Below are 24912 nucleotides of genomic sequence, written 5' to 3'. Positions count from 1 at the left end.
AAATAGAGATCAATGCCATATACAGACAACAATCGGAAATACAAATACGCAGCACAAGACAACAGCAGTACTCCCAAGGTTCTAAACCTAGTCACCTATTAGCCATGCGATTAAGAATTAATGCAAAATTTGCAGATATAACTACCATTAGAGCACAACAAGTACTTGAAACAGACCCCAAAATAATAAACGATACATTCAAAGAATTCTACTCCGACTTATATAAATCAGAAGCGACCTTCGATCAAAACAAAATGGACACATATCTTAATCAAATTATTCTCCCTAAACTTTCAGAGGATGACGCTAAACAGTTAGAAACACCGATCACACTAGAGGAACTCAAGAAGGCCATATCCGAAATGAAAAATGGTAAGGCTCCTGGAAGAGACGGTATCCCATCAGAAATGTACCTTTCTTGTTGGGACATAATTGGACCCTTATTACTAAATATGATCTTATACTCAGTCAAGGAGGGGAACTTCCATAAAAACGACAATATTGCACTCATATCAGTCCTTCTCAAAAAAGACAAAGACCCCACCGAGTGCGGTAGTTACAGACCCTTAAGCCTCCTCGGAACCGATATCAAACTGTACTCTAAGGTATTAGCCATCAGATTACAAAAGCATATGACGTCTTTAGTTCATCCGGACCAAACTGGCTTCATAAGAGGTCGCCTGATCACTGATAACATAAGACGAATACTGCACGTACTAGATGCAGACAAGGACGACACCATACCTAAGGCGATGCTGTCCCTGGATGCTATGAAAGCCTTTGACAGGCTGGAATGGTCGTATCTATGGGCAGTATTAGAAAGGATGGGGTTAGGAAAAGGATTCATTGATATGATTAAAGTATTATACAAAGACCCATCGGCCATGATTACAACAGGTACATTCATCTCCAAAAAATTTCCGGTATCACGCTCAGCCAGACAGGGTTGCCCTCTTAGTCCCGGACTATTCAATCTATCATTAGAGCCTTTAGCACAATATATAAGACAATCCCAATCCATAGAACCAATCGTAATCAAGGGCACACAACATAAAATTTGTTTATATGCGGACGACGTAATATTGTTCATGCAAAGCCCCAACACCACATTGCCTCATCTACTCAAGTTGATTGAGAACTTTGGTGATTTATCGGGATTTAAAATAAATTGGCCGAAGTCGGCTTTCCTTCCACTTAACACCCCTGCAAAAAAAGATATAACCCTCCCAGGTGAGATACCTAAGGTAAAACATTTTAGATGCTTGGGAGTGGAAATATTTCCCACCATAAGACAAACGGTGAAGCACAATTACACAAAAATACAAAACAAAATCAAAGACGACCTTGACAGGTGGGCAAAACTTAAAAACTCAGTACAGGCAAGGGTATCAATAGTTAAGATGGATGTACTACCTAGAATCAACTTCTTCAGTTCAATGCTACCGTTACCCCCTCCAGAGGGTTACTGGAAAAGATTACACTCCTCCACATACAAATTTATTTGGAATAACAAACCACCACGTATAAAAAGATCCACCGCACAGAGAAATAAAGCAGACGGTGGCATGGCAATTCCAGATTTTTTCCAATATTTTAAGGCGTACACATTAAGACCATTGACAACATGGTTTGATCCCCAAGCATTAGTATCCTGGAGAAAATTGGAAGAAAACATAGTAGCCCCACATAGACTGAAGGACATAGCATACACTAAACTACCAATCAAGCACTGTGAGCGGAAATTTGGCCCCATAATTACCCATGCGATCCGGATATGGCGTGAAACAAAAAAAAAATATCCTAACCCACAAAAATGGCACAATCACACTCCCTTATTTAATAACAATGCACTCTTAATTGAAAAACGTCCTATAAGATTCCCTATATGGGAAGAGCAAGGCATACACTCATTAGGGGATGTTTTTAACAACCAGGGTTTTTGTAGTTATGGAGAAATATGCACAAAATTTAATCTCACCGAGTCCACAAGGCTTTTTTACATACAGTTACGGCTATGTTTGAAGTCTCACGGTGTTCCATTAGACATACCAGTTGAACACCACAGATACCACAAATTCTTCTATGAAAGAGAGACATCGAGAGGTTTTGTTTCAGGTTTTTATTATCAATTACTAACGTCCTCGTATGAAACCCTCCAACTAGACTCTGTCTGGAGGAGGGATATACCAGACCTGGAAAGTGACTTTGATTGGCAAGGAGCTTGGGCAAATGTCCGACTTACATCAAGGAACCCGGACCATCAACAAATCAATCTTAACTATATTCACAGGACATACTTGACTCCTATAAGACTGAACAGAATGGGTCTTAAACAAGACTCCAAATGCTCCCAATGTACAAATGGAGACGAAGGGACATTTATGCACATGTATTGGGACTGCCCACCAGGAAAGATGTGACCCAACAATTATCAAAACTCGTATCTTGGAATATACCAGTACACCCCTCTGTATTACTATTGAATGATGTTTTTGAGTTTGCAGTAAATCCACAGCTAAAGAGATTGGTTTTATCGGGCATCACAGTAGCTAAAAAGCTGATCGCATCACGCTGGTTTCAACCGGAAAAAATGTGCCGGAAGGTTTGGTTTCTTACATATCTCGATGTGATTTATCAAGAAATATCTACAGCAAGAATTCTGGGTCTCAATGAATCCAAAATGTCAATGTGGTTAGAAGTGGTGGAGAGAATAAAAGCTAGCTTATAATGGTAGTGTCTGGTTAGGAGTGAGGGATAATGGAGGTACTATCCAAGGAGGGGTCCGGGAGGGGGGGGTTCGAGCTGGAGCATATGTGTGTAGGGTTTTAGATAATAGGTATTAGGGGTATATCCTGTATAAGACATTGGTATAATTGGTAATTTCGTTGGATATACACTGTATACGGTAAAATATTATTATATATTTTTTTTGCTTTCTGTTTCTGTGCTTGCATGTCATTTTAGCCATCTTAATTGTTAGTTTCATTATGCATTGTGTGTTGAGTACTGACTTTTAATAATTTTGTTTTGCAATAATAAAAAAAGAAAAGAAAAAAAAAGAAGACTAACTCAATAGTTGGCATGGATTTTCAAGATGGACAGCAAGTCAATACAGAGGAAAACCACTTTAACCACTTTACCACTTTAACACCATTTAATTTAATTTCAAACCTTTATTTAAATTCTAAAGGCAACTGAGTTTTCCCTTATTTACAGTCACGTTGAGTGTACATACAGAAATAAGCAAAAAATAATATTTAAAAGCATATGAAATCACACAGCATATAAAATCATAACAATAAGACAACAAGACAAGGCAACAAGCAATGATAACAAATAAATTAAAACACGTACAACTTGATTGACTGAGGTTGAAGATCAAGGTTTTAAACTCTGCAACAGAGGGGATAATCTCAAGCTTTAACACTTTGAGTGCCACGCCTCCGGTGCCCCGGAACCCCGTTGCGTGCCACCACCCACTTCAATGACAGAGCTCTCATATTTGCGAACGCATAAACTATATCTTAAATTATGGCTATGATATATATATATATATATATATATATATATATATATCAAATATGACCGTCGCTTATCAATGACTTGTTTGCAGTCAACATTGTCGAAACGGATTGAAAAACGCTTGTTTTTTGAAAGTTCCAGAAAAAAATAAAGATTCTGTGATAAACGCCCTTTACTGGAATACACAAAACACGTTGTCATTTTTCGGCCTATTTATGAATCGTTTTCAAATAAACGCTAGATTATCGATAGTATATGTGTACTTATGCACGCTATAGAAGCAGGCTGAAAAATCGATTCTCTTATTTCCTGATCGCACACACACACACAGACACACACATACACACATATGGCACACGCTGATATATAGGTGAAAATAGCTCTGATTATCCCAAGACTGGTCAAATAGATTCCTTACCTCAGATCAGATGTTCTCCAAAAAGATTATTCCAATTCCTGATCGCTATTCCAAATATCGATCGTGTTTATTGGGTACTGGAAACACACATTCTCCGCTGTTCTGGTGGTGGGCGATTACTTGGATCGTCTCCGGTTACTTGTCTGACAAGTAAAATGTGGAAGCAGGACTTTTTTTTCTCCATGCGTTTCATTCAATCCAATCCAATCCAAAGGGGTGCAGTACCATCCGGAGAGATGATAGGGGGCGGTATTGTCCCTGTTCGAGTTCAGACAGATCCCCACTGGTAACGTGAGGCTAGATTGATGAAAAATGAATGGAAATTGATAATAAAAAAAATAACGATTAAAAACTAGATCTCTCGTCGGCTGGCACTCAACGGTTGGCATGAACTAACGAGAAATCTTGTCGCTGGCACTCAAAGTGTTAAGGACTGTTCATCCCATGAGCTAAAATGGTAAATGTTTCAAGTTTCAAGTTTCTTTAATAGTTGTCATACAGAAGTACAGAATACTTTCATACAAAATGCTTCTTACTGTTACGCTCCAGAGACTGTGCTAGACAAGATAGTATCAAATAACATAGTATAGCATGTAATTTAGAAGAAGAAAATGAGGTCACAGTGTTCGGTATAGACATATGTACAATGTTCGATGCAGAATAGACGTAACTGAGTTACCATATAATATACAATACTATGCAGTGTACTAATGTACAGTACTATATAGTGCAAAGCAGAAATGGGATGAGGTACAATTTAGGTACAATTTACAGTAAGGTGTACGAGTTGTAGTGCAATCCTTCATCAATAAATATAAAGTGTGGGGAGTGGGTGCTACAGTGTGTTTGTTTAAAGTGGGTGTGTGCTATAAAGTGTGTGGAGTGGGTGCTACAGTGTGTTTGTTTAAAGTGAGTGAGTGTGTGCGTGTGGATGTGTGTGCTATGTGCGTTTGGTGGTTGTTGTTGTGTAGTGTTCATTGTTCGTTTAGCAGCCTGATGGCCTGGGGATAGAAGCTTCTTCTGAGTCTTTCTGTGCTCGCCTTGAGACTCCGGTATCGCTTGCCTGACCGCAGCAGTTCAAAGAGGCAGTTGTTCGGGTGACTGGAGTCTTTAATGATTCTCTTAGCCTTGCCCTTGCAACGCTTGTTGTAAATGTTCTGGAGGGTGGGGAGCCCCCCTCCAATTGTGCGTTCGGCTGAACGTGTCACTCTTTGTAGTCTGCTTCGGTCTTGTGCAGTGCTATTCCCAAACCAGGAGGTGATGTTGCCAGTCAAGATGCTCTCTATTGTACATGAGTAGAAGTTCTTAAGGATCTTCTGACTGACTTGGAACTTCCTTAGGCGCCTGAGGAAGTAGAGGCGTTGTCGTGCCTTCTTCACAACACTGTCAATGTGTGTGGTCCATGTCAAGTCCTCGGATATGTAGGCTCCGAGGTACTTAAAGCTGTTGACTCTCTCAACCGGTGCCCCGTCGATGCTGAGGGGGCTGTAGTCCTTGACCCCCGACCTCCTGAAGTCCACAATCATCTCCTTTGTTTTGCTGACGTTCAGGGAGAGGCTGTTTTCCTGGCACCATCCCGCCAGGACCTTGACCTCTTCCAGGTAGGCCCTCTCGTCGTTGGCAGAGATCAGGCCCACCACCACTGTGTCGTCAGCAAATTTGATGATTGTATTGCTGCTCCGCTGAGCCACACAGTCGTGTGTGTACAGGGAGTAGAGGAGGGGACTCAGAACACAGCCCTGGGGGGCCCCTATGTTGAGGGTGATGGATGAGGAGGTGCAGTTGCCTGCTCTCACCACCTGGGGTCTGCCAGTCAGGAAGTCCAAGACCCACTGGCAGAGGTCATAGTTCAAGCCCAGGTCCCTGAGCTTGGCTATGAGTATGGTGCATTTATATAGTTTTTATCCAAAGCGCTTTACAATTTGTTCCTCACATTTTACCCATTCACTCACACATTCACACACTGAGGGTGGAGGCAACCATGCAAGGTGCCAACCTGCTCATCGGGAGCAATTAGGGGTTAAGTGTCTTGCTCAAGGACACTTTGACAGGCTGCCCGGGAGGAGCGGGAATCGAACCTCCGGATTACCAGACGACTGCTCTACCTCCTGAGCCACTGTCGCGACCATGATGTAACGATGTAACAACAGCCCAGTGTTGTAGTACTCAGGTCCAAGACTAGGACTGATTTTCAGGACTCATGACTCGACTTGAGCACTGATTACTCTGACTTTGACTCGAGCATTGACTGCATTCGGTTTCGGATAATGTATTGATAAATACAGTTTATTTATAAAAAATAAAATTGTAATTGGGCCCTAATCATTTGGCATAAGATATTGATGGCTATATTAACTCATTCAACGCCAGACCCGATGATAGTCGGGTTAACTCGCCGACCGTTCAGCGCCAATCACGAGTATAGTCTGGTTTTAATTAGGGATGCACGATAATTGGGCCGATATTAGCAATTATGACGTCATCCCGATAAACCCGATAACGTTATTAATAGCTCCGATAATATAATATATTTTTTGGTAAAAAAAAATGCGGTGTGGGTGAATTGGAATGAAGTGCGTTTGTTTTGACTGTAGGCTCCTCCCGTTGTGTCAGTACTGTGGTACGACTGACAGCGTGTGGTTTAGGAACAGGGCGTTTTACACAAATCCAGCGCTCCCTTTCTTGGCTGTGACGTAACCACGCAAGTTTCTGGAAGCAGCGCGGACGTTTTAACAACAAAGATGGCCGCGTCGGTACTCGGATTTTCAGAGGAAAAAGTTTGCTTGCTATTTGTAATAAATGCAATGCAGAAGTTCCACAAGGAGGGAAAAGGGCAACAACTTGCAATACATCCAGCCCGACGGGTCATCTGCGGCATCACCACCGCCACGACGGTGTGTTATTGTGTTAACTTAGAAGCCCACGACGACGCGAGGAGCTAAGCAAAGCTAGCCCCTTTCGTGGCTGTGATGCAACCCTTGGTTGAATACGCAGTCACTTATTGCTCCGTAGTAGCCAGGTTAATTTCCACCACCAAGGACTGCTTAAAAGCTAGCGGCTTTCAAACTTCTTTAATTTAGCAAACGACTCGTCAATAGGTACAAGCGTGCTCGCGCCGTCGTCGCGGGCCCCCAACACTGTGGCGGTGGTGATGCCGCAGGTGACCCGTTGTTGTGGTGGTGATGTGAGGTGGTGATGTGTCCACTCAAAGCCTCTTTTTCAAGGCTCCGCTTTGAAAAAAGAAGAACAAAAAGCTTTGAGCGTCTTAGGTTGGATGCACCACAAGCTGTTGACGGATTGTGAATTTTCATTTGGAAAAATAAATATGGTCACTTTATCAGTCAAAACTGTTGTCTTGGCTTTTGTTTCTGTTGTCTGGTTAGGTCACATTTAAGTTGGTGTTAAGTTATTGTCCTGGGAAGTCTTTTTATGTATTATTATTGTATTGTGATATGTTTTGTTTCATGTTGAAAAAAAAATCTTTTGATCAAAAAAAATATATACATTAAAAAAAATTATAAAAAAATTATAATACAATAAATATCGGTTATCGATATCGGTTATCGGCTTGAGGAGCATAAAGTTATCGGTATCGGTGTCAAAAAAGCAATATCGTGCATCCCTAGTTTTAATCGTTATTTCTTTTATTAGCGATATCCATTAATTTTCATCTATCCAGCCTGATGTTATCATTGGGAATGGGTCTGAGCTCGCAAAAGGGCAAATACCACTGCCTACGCCTTCCAGCTGGTATTGCACTCCATTGGGAATGGTGTAGTTTAGGCTTGGGCGGTATGACGGTATTACGGTATACCAGGGTATTTTCGAGATCCCGCCGGTATGATTCTCAATACCGTGACGTCACAAACTGCTATTACAGACATGGAGTTGATTGTAGTGCACAGCACGCGCCAGCAGAGGGTTACGTGGCTAATCGTTCTGAGAGCTAACGTCTCTGCCTGGCTGGATGCTGGCTAACTAACGTGGCTAATCGTTCTGAGAGCTACCGTCTCTGCATGGCTGGATGCTGGCTAACTAACGTGGCTAATCGTTCTGAGAGCTAACGTCTCTGCATGGCTGGATGCTGGCTAACTAACGTGGCTAATCGTTCTGAGAGCTAACGTCTCTGCATGGCTGGATGCTGGCTAACTAACGTGGATAATCGTTCTGAGAGCTAACGTCTCTGCATGGCTGGATGCTGGCTAACTAACGTGGCTAATCGTTCTGAGAGCTAACGTCTCTGCATGGCTGGATGCTGGCTAACTAACGTGGCTAATCGTTCTGAGAGCTAACGTCTCTGCATGGCTAACTAACATGGCTAATCGTTCTGAGAGCTAACGTCTCTGCCTGGCTGGATGCTGGCTAACTAACGTGGCTAATCGTTCTGAGAGCTAATGTCGGTACCTGGCTGGCTAACTGGCTATCGTTCTGTGATTTGTTTACTTGGTAACACGGCCGGGTTGCTAAGGAATTTAGGTGCAAGGTTGAAGAAAGTGCACTTTTAGGTTGAAAGAACGGCCCTAATGTCAACGTGTTTCAATATAAGCATTATGTACGTTGGTAACAAGTATATTGTTAGCTCCCCCTCCCCCCCCCCCCCCCCCCCCCCCCCCCGCTGATGAAAATGAAAGTCATACCATCATATACCGGGGTATTACGTCAGCAAGGTATGACGGTATGAAAAAAATGATACCGCCCAAGCCTAGTGTCGTTTATTTTCTGGGACGCTCCGAGCCGTGCGGGTGGGGTTTAAATACTCAGGCGAGGTAGGCCTCAACAACGATGGCATGGAACAGTAACTGTTCGGTAATGTGGGACGGACCTCCACGGGCAGTATTTGGAATGGCGATCAGATAATTGGATTTTTTCTTTAGAAAAGATACAAGGTAAGAACACTATATAAATTTTATCGTTGATCTGATATTTATTTCTACCCCGATCGACGCTGTCTCTGTGTGTGTGTGTGGCTGTGTGCCGTTGGGTGCAGGGGGGGGCGCCGCGGTCAAGGGCTCTTTTCATTCTTGCATGAGGAAGGATAATAATGATGATCTAGCGTTGATTTCAAGAAGTTTCGATAATCATGCGAAAAATGACAACGTGTTTAGTGTATTCCAGTGTATATCGCGTCTTTAGTGTATATCGCGTCTTTCTCTGGAATTACTCGGAAGCACCCACACTATATTCATATTCAAAACGGTATAAAACGGAAATGTACCAATGAAAAAACAATCCGTTTTGTACATGTTGACTGGAAGCAACTCACTGATAATCGACGGGTGTATTAGACCCATAGCTATAATTTAAGATATATTTTAAGCACTCGCAAGTGAACAAAGCGCCCCATTGACTTACAGCGCTGGCGTAATAGCGCCCTCTGGCGCCCCGACCCGTGGCGCAGAAGGAGTTAATACCGTAACATTGTTTAATTTTGTGCAAGGGCAGACATGTGTATTCCACCTACATGTGGTTTCACAGCAAGAAGGTCCAGGGTTCGATTCCCGCTTGGGGACCAGGTTTCCATGATGCCAGGTACTCAGATGGGGTATCTCCCAGGCCTTTCTGTGTGGAGTTTGCATGTTCTCCCCGTGCTCGCAAGGGTTTCCCCCCCGATAAGATAAACCCAATGGAAAAACATGCACAACAACAGATCGCTAACGCTGTGGCGTCCTTGACGAAGACGGACAGGAGCACTTGGATTGGTCCCCTGGCGCGGCTCACGTTGACGCCTGTCTGCTCCCGGCTGCCCTTGGGGGGGAAGGACGACGGGATGGGTTAATCGCAGAGACAATGCATGCGTGTGTGTTCCGGTGTGTGTGCTAAACTAACCGCTGTGTGTACCGCTAAAACATTGAGTGTCGTTGCATGCCGAATAAAGACCTCTGCAACAGGTCCTGCATTATTATTATTATTATTAAGGTTCAGTACTTAAGAATATGCCTAAAGAGATGCCCGAATCATGCACTTTGCTTACACGGATTTTACATCAAATTCCAGCAAGAGCACTGCTAGATGTTCGATATGTAAACAAATTAGTGAAGAGAAGACCGGGACAACCTCAAACTCCAACAGACATCTGTGGAGTGGAGTCAACCTTTATCACTTGGACTCCGGCTAGGGTAATGGGGTCTCGACTTGGGCTCTTCTTTGGTGACTCGGACTTGGACTCAAACACTGGGGACTCGAGACTCGACTCAGACTTGAGATTTAATGACTCGACTACAACACTAACAGCCTAACTAACAGATCAGATCATCATCAAATGGTTGTTAAATCAAAGCCGTGATTCTAGTCACAAACAAGTTTGTCAGGTCTGAGGGAGAGATATGTCTGTGGAGTCAGGCTGGGCAGCGTGTTGCTTTTTAACAGCGGAGCAGTGCAAGAATGTGACAATTTGACCGCGGCAACGCGGGAGAGCGGCAGTGCGGAAATAGGCTGTCTATTGCCATTCTCTAAGACAAACGCTAACCTTAACCAGCTCCTTAACAGCGCCTAAACTTAACCGTTCTAACCTTAACCAACTCCGAAACAATGCCTAACCTTAACCTTAACCTTAACCATGCCTAACCTTAACCTTAACCATAGAAAGAATATTGCCATTCTCTAAGACAAACTCTAACCTTAACCAGCTCCTTAACAGCGCCTAAACTTAACCGTTCTAACCTTAACCAACTCCGAAACAATGCCTAACCTTAACCTTAACCTTAACCATGCCTAACCTTAACCGGCGAAAGAATACATGTTAAAAAAAAAATCACATTAAAAAAAAAAAATGTGATGGGATTCGAACTTGTCAACAACGGACCGCAGGACCGCTGCGCTGCCAGGTGAGCTGAGCGCCGAATGAAAATCATGGCGGATTAGGGCGGTTACATAATGCCGCAAGCTCTGCCGCTCCGCGCAAGCTCTGCCGCTCCGCTCTGCGGTTGCCGCGCCTGCCGCGGGGCGTGTTGCAGCCAATCAGGGAAAACGCGGAAGCAACGGCAGCACTGCTCCGCTGTTATTAAGCAATAGGCGGCTGGGCAATTAATCAAGTTTAATTGAGTTTGTCTTCCCACGATCATGAAAACAAGATAATCGAGATAAAACTATTATTGCGCCACATGCTGCGTTGCTCTCCTATTTGTCTTGTGTTGTAAATGCAGCACACCCTTCCTTCACAGCGGTACTCTCCGCCCACCCCCCCCCCCCCCCCTCCCCCAAGCCCACACAGTAGTTTCAGCTCATGTTGAGAGGGAGGAGGAAGGAGTCACGGCACTTTTCTCCAGTTATTTGGAAGCGTCTTTGGTAACTTGTAGAAGATGATAGAAAGGCGGCCTTTGGTCATGTTTAATATTACCGTACTTTTCGGACTATAAGCCGCGGCTTTTCCCCCCATTTTTCGACCCTGCGGCTTATATAACGGTGCGGCTAATCTATGGATAGCTCCTGATATCAATGTCTGATATCATCAGTTTGGCATTCGATTTCGCAGTAGTTGGCTAGTGTTGGCTAAGTAGCTATCGTTCCATGAGCAAACGTTAGTAGCTACCTAGTGTTGGCTCTATCGTTCCGTGAGCTAACGTTAGTAGCTACCTAGTGTTGGCTCTATCGTTCCGTGAGCTAACGTTAGTAGCTACCTAGTGTTGGCTCTATCGTTCCGTGAGCTAACGTTAGTAGCTACCTAGTGTTGGCTCTATCCTTCTGTGAGCTAACGTTAGTAGCTACCTAGTGTTGGCTCTATCGTTCCGTGAGCTAACATTAGTAGCTACCTAGTGTTGGCTCTATCATTCCGTGAGCTAACGTTAGTAGCTACCTAGTGTTGGCCAAGTAGCTATCGTTCCGTGAGCTAACGTTAGTAGCTACCTAGTGTTGGCTCTATCGTTCCGTGAGCTAACGTTAGTAGCTACCTAGTGTTGGCCAAGTAGCTATCGTTCCGTGAGCTAACGTTAGTAGCTACCTAGTGTTGGCTCTATTGTTCCGTGAGCTAACGTTAGTAGCTACCTAGTGTTGGCTAAGTAGCTATCGTTCCGTGAGCTAACGTTAGTAGCTACCTAGTGTTGGCTCTATCTTCCGTGAGCTAACGTTAGTAGCTACCTAGTGTTGGCTAAGTAGCTATCGTTCCGTGAGCTAACGTTAGTAGCTACCTAGTGTTGGCTCTATCGTTCCGTGAGCTAACGTTAGTAGCTACCTAGTGTTAGCTCTATCGTTCCGTGAGCTAACGTTAGTAGCTACCTAGTGTTGGCTCTATCGTTCCGTGAGCTAATGTTAGTAGCTACCTAGTGTTGGCTAAGTAGCTATCGTTCCGTGAGCTAACGTTAGTAGCTACCTAGTGTTGGCTAAGTAGCTATCGTTAGTACCTATCTACCGTTACTGTTTAAACAAAATTTTTAATAAATGGGAGCTTTCTCAAACAGCCATCTTTCGGGGCGCCCTCGTGGCGCATACCATAGTGCCTCGCGCACCTACGCGGCCGACCCGGGTTCGATCCCAGCTCCCGTTGTTATTTGTCGCATGTCCTCCCCACCTCTCCTCCCGTTCGCCCTCTCCTCTGTCGGTCCTGCGTGACCAATAAAGTTGTAAAAATGCAAAAAAAAATCACACAAAAAAATAAAAACAGACATCTCTTTCCCGACAATCCCCTCTGTGCACGAACCCTTACATTATGGTAATTAAACATTAAAACACCTGCGGCTTATAGTCCAGTGCGGCTTATATATGTACACATCATTCAATTTAGCTGCTGCGGCTTATATTCAGTTGTGGCTTATAGTGCGAAAAGTACGGTAGTTGATCAAAATAAGGTGGTAAGTGGAGAAGTAGGACCTCAGGAGCTGCAAGTACACTTACTGTGGTTTAAAATGCCCCCCCCCCCCCCACCCCCCCTGTTGAAACCAAACGTATGCCCTTGGCTTCTGGCTTGTTACCTCTTGCCATTCTCTTCAATAAACTGGTTTGTATTTATTGTATTTACCATCTTTTGGCCTGTGTCGCTGTGTCGGAGAGCCCTGTAAAAAAATAAACACTTAGTTTAAGTTTTTTATTTGTCAAATACACAACAATGCAGGGGGCATTGCAGGTAATGAAATGCTTGTGTTTAGAGCTCAGACTCAACAGTGCACAAGTGTCCTGCGTGTAGTGTATGTGCATGATAAGGTGCAGTGTGTGTGTGTGTCCAATAACAATAAGTAGTAGTAGTATGATAGAGCAGCTGAAAGGAAGTATAGAAAGTCACGCCTCACTGCTGACATCGACACATATCACAACCTCTTGTTAACATTCTCAAACCATTACTAATGCCAAAGCTTCTTTCTTTCACCATAGGATCGAGGCCTCTGCCAAGAATCTTCGCAAACTGCATGCTACCATGTCCTCCCTCCTCACTCCCCCCCCACCCCCCCCCTCCCTCATCTTTCTCTGCCGAAGACTTTGCGATCTTCTTTGAGGAAAAAGTGGAGAACATCCGCAGCTCCTTCTCCCAACCCCCACCCATTCCAAATGCTGAATCGAGAACCTCATCCTTCACTCTGTCATATTTCTCTCCCATTACAGAAGCCGAGACCCTGACACTGGTAACGTCGAACCGTCCGACTACATGCCAGCTGGACCGGCTACCTTCCCCACTCCTCCAGACCATAGCACCAGACATCCTCCCATTCCTAACTGCAACCATCAACTCCTCACTCAACTCGGGGGTGGTCCCCACCTCCCTAAAACAAGCCAGAGTCACGCCCCTCATAAAAAAACCATCCCTGAACCCTACCGTCATAGGAACTACCGTCCTGTCTCTCTTCTCTCCTTCCTTTCTAAAACACTTGAACGTGCTGTATCCAACCAACTTACTGCTTATCTCTTACAGAATGACCTCCTAGACCCTAATCAGTCAGGCTTCAGGACTGGTCACTCCACAGAGACAGCCCTCATTGCGGTCACAGAGGCACTTCACTTAGCAAAAGCGAAAGGCCTCTCCTCTGTCCTGATTCTCCTAGATCTATCTGCAGCCTTCGACACAGTCAACCACCAGATCCTCCTCGCGGCCCTCGCACGAATGGGAGTGGCTGGCTCTGCGCTGACATGGTTGTCATCATACCTCAATGACCGGTCCTACCAAGTGTCATGGAGAGGGACCCTGTCGGCCACCCGCCCCCTGCGGACGGGTGTCCCCCAGGGCTCGGTTTTAGGACCCCTTCTCTTCTCCCTCTACACTAAATCACTGGGTAACATTATCACGTCTCATGGCTTCTCCTACCACTGTTATGCCGACGATACTCAACTCTTCCTCTCCTTCCCTCCCTCAGATATCCACGTCTCTGAGCGGATCTCGGCCTGTCTGTCCGACATCTCCGCCTGGATGACGACCAACCACCTCAAACTGAACCTAAGCAAAACAGAATTGCTCCACCTGCCGGCCAAATCCTCCCCCCTGACCGACCTTTCCATCACAGTCGAGAATGCAGCTGTGACCGCGTCCCCGACCGCCAAGAACCTTGGTGTTGTCCTCGACGACCAGTTGAACTTCTCTGCTCACATCGCAGCGACAACCAGAACCTGCCTGTTAAGTTCACTTCTACTGCGGCCATTACGGTAATCTGGATAAAGGTGAATGGGCACTGTTGTTGCGCGTCACTGGTTTTGGACTGGAGGAAGGCTGTGGCCACTACGCTGTGGAGCGTGAAATAAACATGAATGAAAGATAACGGTTGTCTTATTTGCGACTTAACATGGTAGCAGAGGATGGCGGCCTCTAACGTTAATAACTACAGGCAGCCGCCTGGACTGGACGAAAAGACGTCTTTTGAGAAGTGGAAGAATGAAGTGGAGATGTGGAGTCGGGTGACTGATTTAGCCAAGAAGAAACAAGCGTTGGCTGTTGCTCTATCGTTGACGGGTAGAGCGAGGGATACTGCGTTGGAAATACCTGTCGATGATCTGAATAAGGATGATGGAATGGTAACTTTGATTCGGGAACTTGACAGTGTGTTTTTGAGAGAAGAGAAGGACCGGGCTTACGAAGCCTATTCGGAGTTTGATCAGATTTCGCGAGGAGACGGCGTCTCTATGGTGGACTATATTGTTGATTTTGAACAGAAGTACAACCGGATCAAGAAGTTCGATATGGTTCTACCTGACGCTGTTTTGGCATTCAAACTACTGGATACAGCGGGCCTCGACATCAAAGACAAACAACTGGCGTTGACTGCCTGTGGTAAGCACACCTTTGTTGATATGAAGTCAGGACTGAAACGTATATTTGGAGAAAAAACGGAGAAAAGGGCAGGAGGCATTACTGTGAAGCAAGATGCAGCTTTTTACACAGATCAGAGACGAGAGCAGCAGAGGCGGGAGCAGCCGCGATCTCAAAATGGACAAGTTAGAGGACCATTCGCAGGCACTAATCCGCTTGATAAATTTGGAAGACGAACGAAGTGTGGGATTTGTCAGAGCACATTCCACTGGGTGAAAGATTGCCCAAACAAGAAAGAATATGTAAAAGTGACGGAAGAAAATGAAGAGCCAGATGAGTGTAATATAACACTTATTTCTAAGGTATCAGATGCAGCAATATTCATGGTTGAGGCTCTGGGAACGGCCGTCATTGATACGGCATGTACACGGACTGTATGTGGTGAAAAATGGCTGGATAACTATGTTGGGGGACTAAATGAGAAACAAGTCAAAAGGTTGGTTAGCACAGAGAGTAGCAAACCTTTTAAGTTTGGGGATGGGCGAGTTGTGCATTCTACAAAAAAGGTCAAGATACCAGCCAAGATAGGAGAAACAAAATGTTATATTGAAACAGAGGTAGTCTCATCTGACATTCCTTTACTGCTCAGTAAAACTTCGCTAAAGAGGGCAGGAGCTGTGTTGAACCTGGAAAACGATACAGCTATAATGTTTCAGAAACCAGTAGCTCTAGAGTTGACTTCATCTGGACACTACTGTCTGAACATACTGGATAAGGAGTCCCCGAGTGAAGCATATGAGAATGTGGTCCTGGCCATCACAGATAATATGACCAGTGTGGAAAAACACAAAGCTTTACTTAAACTTCACAAGCAATTTGGACATGCATCAGTTGATAGGCTAAAGAAGCTGCTGACAAATGCTGGAAACACGGATGATGAATGCACTGCTATTCTAGGGGAAATAGTAGGAAAATGTGAGATATGTCTCAAGTACAGCAAGGCTAAGCCCAAGCCTGCTGTTGGTCTGCCCATGGCCTCCAGGTACAACGAGACTGTGGCAGTTGATCTACATGAGCTAGAACCAAATGTGTGGTACCTACACATTATCGATCACTTCACTCGCTTTAGTGCAGGTAGCATCGTGACCTCAAAGAAGCCAAGTGTGATAGTGAACAATTTTGTGCATTCCTGGATCAGTGTCCATGGTCCACCTGAGCGTCTCTTCACTGACAACGGTGGAGAGTTCAATAATGAGGAAATAAGAGACATGGCGGAGAACTTCAACATCGAGATCAAGACGACTGCTGGCTACAGTCCATGGAGCAATGGTTTGCTGGAACGCCACAACCAATCCCTTACAGAGATACTACTGAAGGTAAAACTTGACAAAGGACTTGACTGGAAAACGGCTCTTGATTGGGCACTCATGGCAAAGAACACAATGCAGAACGTGCATGGCTACAGTCCACATCAGCTGGTGTTTGGACAGAACCCGAACCTTCCCTCTGTGTTTGTTGACCAGCCACCTGCTTTGGAGGGAACTACAATGAGCGCATGGGTGGGAAAGCACATAACAGCATTACATGCAGCAAGGAAAGCTTTTACGGAGGCAGAATGCTCAGAGAGAATCAGACGAGCTCTTCGAAAGCAGCTTCGTCCAACAGATGAGAAGTATGAAACGGGAGACAAAGTGTTCTACAAAAGGACAGACTGTGTTGAATGGAAAGGCCCTGGGGTTGTGATAGGGCAAGATGGGGTGGTGATTTTTGTACGTCATGGTGGGACATATGTCAGGGTTCATCAATCTAGGCTGCGAAAAGTGCACCCTGGGGAAAGTAATACTGTGGGCAATGTCGATGTATCTGTTAGTGATAATAATGTGCCTGTTACTGACAATGATATGAATAGTAACAGTGAGGACATGCCCGTTACTGATGGTGACATAAATAATGACGCAGCAGGTGTAGCAAACCAGGATATAGATAACCCTAATGCGATAAATCAAGACGATTATCACCAGACCGGCATAGAGGTGAAAACCGGTATAAAGGTAAAAGCCGGTCAGACAATCAGCTTTGTGGATAATGTAACAGGTGTTTCTCACACAGCTAAAGTGATGGGACGAGCAGGAAAGGCTACAGGAAAAAACAGCAACTGGTACAACCTACAGTACTTAGAACCTTTTGACATCACCGGTACTATGGGGTCAGTTGATCTTACTAAAGTAGACAATTTTCAGGTTAAGCCACTAGATGGTGTAGAACTAGATGGTGTAGAACTATGCTCTGATATGCAGGAAAATGATGTATTAGTAACAGAGGGTGTACCATTTGATAAGGCTAAACAAGATGAAATCAGTAACTGGAGGAAAAATGAGGTGTTTGAGGAGGTGAAAAATGTGGGTCAAAGACAGGTGTCAACGAGATGGGTGTGTACGCTTAAAGAAACCCCAGATGGTATCATACCTAAAGCACGGCTAGTGGCTAGGGGTTTTGAAGAATTTAACACTCAAGATCTACAGAAGGACTCGCCTACATGCTCATCAGAGTCCCTTAGATTACTCATATCAGTTCTGTGTCAGAAAAATGACATTGAACTCTATGGACATAAAGTCAGCTTTTCTTCAAGGAATGGAGCTGTCTCGGGATATACACATCCGCCCTCCTCCTGAGGCTAAAAGTGACGGCACACTGTGGAAGCTGAAGAAGTGTGTCTATGGACTCGCTGATGCCTCTCTCTACTGGTACAACAGAGTAAAAGCAACGATGATCAAAACAGGGGCCACTATGTCACAAGTTGATCCTGCTGTATTCTACTGGCTTGATGAAAACTGTATTGTGACTGGTGTTCTTGCCTGTCATGTGGATGATTTCATCTGGGGTGGCTCACACACATTTGCCACGACGACCATTCCCCACCTCAAAACAGTTTTCCAGGTGGGACGTGAGGAACAAGACAACTTTCGCTATGTGGGGATGGAACTCTCCACAGTAGGTGGAGAAGTGCTTGTGCAACAGGAGATCTACATAAAGAACCTTCAGCCCATTCTCATAGACCCATCAAGAGCGTTGCACCGTGATGCTCTTCTCACAGAGTGTGAGACTGACAACCTAAGGTCAAAAATAGGACAACTCTTGTGGGTGGCTAGACAGAGTAGGCCAGATATCATGTTTGATACATGTGTCCTTGCAACCAATCTAAAACATGCTACTGTGCAAACTATGCATGAAGCAAATAAGGTAGTACGAAAACTGCAATCAGAACATGTCACCCTGAAGTTTCACAACTTAGGAAAGGAGGACTGTTTGAAGCTTGTTGTTTTCAGCGACGCATCCATGGGAAACCTCCCAGATGGGGGAACACAAGGAGGGCATCTCATCGTTCTGATGGGTGAGAAAGGACGATTCTCTCCAATCTGCTGGAAATCAAAAAGGATCAGAAGAGTGGTTCGGAGCACGCTGGCAGGAGAGACACTAGCCCTGGCTGATGGTATTGATAATGCCATATTTTTGTCCTCTCTCTACTCTGAACTTACTACAGGTATGGTCAAACAGCGCACCCTACCTGTGATGTGTGTTACAGACAACTTCTCCCTTGTGGAGGCTATCAAGTCCACCAAGTCAGTGACTGAGAAACGACTGAGACTGGAAATAAGTGGAATCAAAGAACTTATCCAGGACAAAAGGATCCAACGGATTCTGTGGTCTACTACGAAGGACCAGCTGGCAAACTGTCTGACCAAAAAGAGAGCATCTTCGCTTGTGCTGCTTAAAGCACTGAAGAATGGACAGTGGAAGCTAGATTACTGAATAACTGGTTATGATGACTGAGTTTATTTTTTTTGTTTTCTTGAAATATCCTTGCAGTGTATTATTTGTTAAAAAAAAAAAAGAGTGAGATCTTGTATTATTTGTTTAAAAAAAGAGAGTGAGATCTGATCTTGTATTATTTGTTTAAAAAAAGAGAGTGAGATTGTTAAGTTCACTTCTACTGCGGCCATTACGGTAATCTGGATAAAGGTGAATGGGCACTGTTGTTGCGCGTCACTGGTTTTGGACTGGAGGAAGGCTGTGGCCACTACGCTGTGGAGCGTGAAATAAACATGAATGAAAGATAACGGTTGTCTTATTTGCGACTTAACACTGCCGATTCCTCCTGAGCAACGTCAGAAGGATCCGCCCCTTCCTGACAAAAGAAGCCACCCAACTCCTCGTCCAATCAACAGTCATCTCCCGCCTCGACTACTGCAACGCACTGCTCGCTGGCCTCCCGGCCACTGCCACTAAGCCTCTTCAACTCATTCAGAACGCAGCGGCCCGCCTGATCTCAAACCTACCGAAGTCGGCCCATGTCACCCCACTTCTTAGGGACCTGCACTGGCTCCCCATTGCTGCACGAATCCGCTTCAAGGCCCTCAACCTAGCATACCGTGCGGCAAAGGGAACTGCTCCCGCCTACCTCCGGTCAATGGTCTCTAACTACACACCCTCAAGACCCCTACGCTCTGCATCTTCTGGCCGCCTCAGACCTACTCCTATCCAAGCTCCGGGAGGGTCATCAAAGAGAAGTCGCCTATTCTCAATCCTTGCCCCACAATGGTGGAATGAACTACCCACCCCAGTTAGGACAGCCGAAACACATCCAATCTTTCGCCGTCGACTAAAGACTCACTTCTTCAACCATTATCTGAATTTAAAAAAAAAAAAAAAAAAAAATATATATATATCTAACCCTAACTAACCATACTGTCATGCACTTGTCCTAATAAACTAACCTACACTGTAGCACTCAACACTTTGATGAACATTGTTACTCAGCTGATAGAGTTGTGCCCTTCCTGATGGCTTGTCGTACAGAACTTGTAAGTCGCTTTGGATAAAAGCGTCAGCTAAATGACTAAATGTAAATGTAAATGTAAATAAATAAAATAAAATTAAGGTAAAATAAAATAGTAAAAGTGTATGTGCAGTGCAGGGTGCATGTGTCATGTGTGTGTGTTCAAGAGACAGGTGGCGTGTGGCAGTGTCAACTGCTGCACTGTGTGACATAAGCGAAAGATGGTAAATAATACAAACCAGTTTATTGGCAGGATGTAACAAGCCAGGAGCAGATACGATGTTGTCATGACAAAGGCTCTTCCCAGTGTGTGTATGGGGATGGCTGTGCTACACTGATTACCTCAATGTGCAGCCACATCTGCTTCCAGGTCTGATTAGCATAAGAAACCATGTGGATTACTGGCTGACAATTGACCTGTTCGCTGTATACGTCAGACTCGGTGTGCACATGCATCAAGGGTGCAAAAGGAACGTAATCCTGGTCAGAACAACTACAATATATTTACATTTGTTAGCCATGCTAGCGACCTAAACAATCAACCCATGCCAAAGCTAGATATGTAAAAGGTGAGAAAGAATCACACTCACAGCCATGCTGATTTGGCAAAATGACATCCAGCCGTTTTCGTTTGAAACAACTTTTAGTCAGGGGAGTGTCATGTTTTCTTCATAGAGCCCTGTCGTACTTTTTTAGCGCAGCAGCTCGCGCAGGTGGCTATATCTATATAATAAGCGAGAATGAACACAAACAGTGCTTCTCTGCTCTCTATCTCTCCCTTTTGAAAGTTTCGACTTTTGACGTGTGTGTATCCTACAGACAGTTGTCAAATAGTTGTTAAGTGTTGCAAATGTTATAATTGTGTGGTTTATTGTCTCTTTCTGTGTTAAACCCAGTTAGTTATTTTTGTGTTTTATCCATGAGATGAGTGTGAATGTTATTTGAAATAACCGCCTCAGCCTTGGTTTTCAATGTAACACGATTTGCCCACTTCTGGTTGGACATGGCACATAGCGTAACCTGGCCTCTCACTCATTTATCGCTCGGGTGCATTCCACATGAGGAAAAGGGAAGTAGGGAGTGGATACATGCACGCTACATGAAAAAACATTGATTTTGGACCTGCACATTTTTTTTAAATGATAAATTCCTTTTAGTTTCTTTATTCAGCACCTTTCTAAAAGCTCTGGATGTATTATTAAAAATACATACTCTACATACATTTACTCTACATACAAATCTATAGCACTTTTAATGTACTGATCAGTTAAAAAATACCAAAGAGAAGCTGCCTATTCTCGGTCCTCGCTCCACAATGGTTAGGACAGCCGAAACCCGAAAACAGTTAGGACAGCCGAAAACCGACCAATCTTTCACCGTCGACTAAAAACACACTTCTTCAATCAATATCTGAAAGATATACGTATATAAAAAAACAAAAACATTAAATGAACCGTCTTACTGTCTACTATCATGCACTCTTCCTACTATAATAATATATCTCTACTACTATGCACTCAACACTGCAGCACCCAAGTTTCAACACTTTGATGAACATTGTTACTCCGCTGTAAGAGTTGTACCCTTCCTGCTGACTTGTCGTACAGAACGTGTAAGTTGCTTTGGATAAAATTGTTCAGCTAAATGACCAAATGTAAAAAAAATACCATGACGGCCTACACTGGACCATGTTGAATTATAATATACTATATATAATACAATATTATAATGCTACTTCCAGAGACAAAGCATATCATGATGAGTCCGATTAACTTTTCCTGATGCTTCAGTATCTTATCAAGTTAAATAGACCTCTTAAAGGTAGAATCTGTAATGTTATCAAACGGCGACCTCTAGTACTGTGCTTTGCTTACAGCTTTTGTTTTTGTTTTGTTTCCATGGGGATAGTGGAGGGGTTGCTACTGCTGAACTCTCTTCAGGCTCTACCAAGAGAGGTCTGGAGACATTCACAGTATAATAACAAGTTACTAAACTCCAAACCACACATCAGACCAAAACTAAAAAGTAAACAAAGCGCAGTACCACGTGGGGTTCTTCTACCTGTTTGGTGGCATTACATTACGCTGTATATCAGCATTTGGGTTGAGATGGTAAAGTGACGTTTTACAGGAAGATTATATGTTTTACTAACTAGTCTAATTTTAAGAACAACATTACTAACAGTAACACTAAAGGAGTGGATGTTGCAATATCGTTACGTCCCCACTATGAGAATTCAATTCAAACCGTTATTTATTCTCGGAAAGGACAATTTTGTCATTTCAATGCATACATTTTTTTGAATATAATAATAATAAATGATAACAACTCTATCTATATAGCACCTTTCACACATGGACCGCAGCCCAAAGTGCCCCACAGCAAGTAGCACAAAATTAACATAGGCATAAAATCAGCGTACAATGTATAAAATGCAGACATAAGAATAGGTATAAAATAAGTACAATAAGTACAATGTTTCTCGAAGGCATGTGAACCCCCCTGGAACAGTCAGTCCCCCAAACACCCCACACATCAATCCCCACCACATACCCATCCAAGACACACCCCCTGATAAAGCACGTCATGACCGAAGGAAAGCGCAAACGTCCCACGTGCCACTCACACCGCCATGCACAGCGACGGGGATGCCACCCCAGCAGAATTCACTGAAGCTAGTGATGGTTGGAGGACCCATGTTGCAATGCTAAACTAGCTTTGACAATGTTTTTTTTTATTTTTATATTGCCACTTCGAAATTCAAAATCCCCTGCCTTATCAGACCAAATTAGTTTAATAACTCATTCATTTTCCCATGCTGCGAGAGACTGAGGGAACTATGAGCTTCAATTAGCTTATGTTGAATTTATATACAAAACTATAGCTGATTTTATATTATCTAGATTTACACAATGGCTTGTGTGAATACGCAATTGTGATTGGTTGAGAGGTGGATATTATTTCCTTCCTCAATAAACAATAGTTCCAAAACATTGGTAGGGGAACCTTGTTTTTGCATTTTTGTACCTCATTGTCTGCATTTTTATTACTATTGTGTACTTTCATTGTACTTCGGTTGTACCTTAGTTTGTATATTTGTATAGTGTTGGGACTTTATTCCTCTTTTACTTACTTTTTTTACTGTATGAAGCACATTCTCGGGGGGCTCATACAGAACCAAGCATTTCACTGTAATGTAATCTACTTTACATAAAATAAAATAAATAAAAGCAAACTTGAAACTTGAACGGTTTTATATATATATTAGGGCTGTCATTTGATCACATTAATTAGATTAATTAATTACAAAGCAAATTATGGCGTTATGAAAATTAACTAAAAATGTATAAAAAAAAATATATATATATTATGAATTTCTTTAAAAAATAAATTTAATTCTTTTAATTTTTTTTTAAATCTCATTCATTCCATAATAACGTAGAATAAACATCTACAAACTTTTTTTTTAAATGGTCCATTTGCATGTTCTTGGTATCTGATTCTAGGGACATCTATGGATCTCAGGGTCTCAGGGAATGTATTCCCAGTGTCAGAAATACTGTGTCTGTTACTAGGCTTGAGTAAATTGTAATGTGAGAATATCAATTCAATTCTTTTTTTCTTAATTTTTTACTGTGAATAACACCATGCTAAAATTGACCAGACCTGAAAAATCTAAGCAAATTAATAAAGGGAAGATGATTAAACAGAAGGTTTTGTAGATACAGTACTGAATTCTGCCATCCGGACACATGCTATTTGAAATATGATTATAGAATATAAAATATCAGGCCTAAAATGGTTATGCGATTAAAATGTGATTAATTAGATTAATTAATTACAAATCCTGTAATTAATTAGATAGATTTTTTTATTGCCTGACAGCACTAATATATATATATATTTTTTTTTTACATTTTTGTTGGGGAAAAGTTACTTATTTTCAGATTTGCTTTTAATGTCATCAGGTCTCTACTCTCGATCCTCAGTGTGATGGCTCTCATCTCCCTGGAAGACCTCAACGGATTGGACGACGAGGAGCTGGATGATGACATCACTGACCGCCCCGAGGCGATTGAGCACGAGGGGGAGGAGGAGAGGCTGTACAGCCACTGGCAGGCCGTCGGCAGCACGCATCAGGTGTCCGTGCCTCGAGGTGAGGGAGGCGTGCTGCCTGACGGGATTTGTGCTGGCAACCTGCAAAAAAAATGATCACATTTTCACAAGAGTACAATGAAAAGAAGATGAGATAAGCTATTCCTTTATTGATCCCCTTGGGGAAATTCAGGCATCATAGCAGCATGGGGGAGAGGGGAGGGGAGGTACATGGTAATAGTAGAAAACATGAGGATCATGTCATAAACGGGTCATCAAATTATAGTACAGTAGAAAAGTTAAAATACACATAGGCAGTGTAAACAATATAACAATATAATTAACTGTGTATACACATTATGAGCAAGTAGGCAGTGTAACAAGGTGCAGATGAGGGTCTGTATGCCCTATCAGTTATATCTGCATTACATAAATATAGTTACGATAGACACTATAATCGAAATATATACTATGAGTAAGTTTGAGAGGTTTGGCATCCAACCAGAGTGAATGGATGAATAGTTTATTTCGTACAATAAATATATTTGAGAAATAAAAATGTTAAACAATGAAAGAAATGGAAATGTTTTTTGTGGTGTCGGGTGGTAACACAATTCTATTTTTGTTCTGTTTTATTGTTTTGGTCATTTCCGTTGTCGTTATTGTTGTTGTTACTATGTCCTGTGAAGTCCTGTTTATTGTTGTTTTACTGTATTGTGTTTCATGTAAAAGAACAAATAAATCAATAAAAAAGAATGTATCACAAAAAATTTAATCATCTGCAAACAAAATCACTTGTCATCGATCAAGTTATATTTAATCATTACTGTTGATAAATAATAGTTATTTATTTTACAATCAATAGGCTACTGTCCATCC

At 43.1% G+C, this 24912-nt stretch overlaps 1 protein-coding gene across 5 annotated transcripts in view; it reads left to right on the top strand.

Annotated features, from left to right (window-relative positions):
* soul4 (heme-binding protein soul4) overlaps positions 1-24912 on the top strand; it is a 118541-nt gene that overhangs the window by 56569 nt on the left and 37060 nt on the right. For 3 of the 5 annotated variants that reach the window (XM_084318764.1, XM_084318766.1, XM_084318767.1), the window contains one exon: positions 23907-24094. In XM_084318764.1, the coding sequence (XP_084174890.1) occupies positions 23932-24094 (163 nt within the window). In that variant the 5' untranslated portion in view covers positions 23907-23931. The remainder of the gene's footprint in view (positions 1-23906; positions 24095-24912) is intronic. The other 2 variants (XM_084318765.1, XM_084318768.1) reach the window with 1 other exon arrangement.

The sequence above is a fragment of the Notolepis coatsorum genome (genome assembly GCF_963971535.1).
Source record: "Notolepis coatsorum genome assembly, chromosome: 7".
In the NCBI taxonomy this organism is placed as follows: domain Eukaryota; kingdom Metazoa; phylum Chordata; class Actinopteri; order Aulopiformes; family Paralepididae; genus Notolepis; species Notolepis coatsorum.
This window is presented reverse-complemented; position numbering and strand designations above follow the sequence as displayed.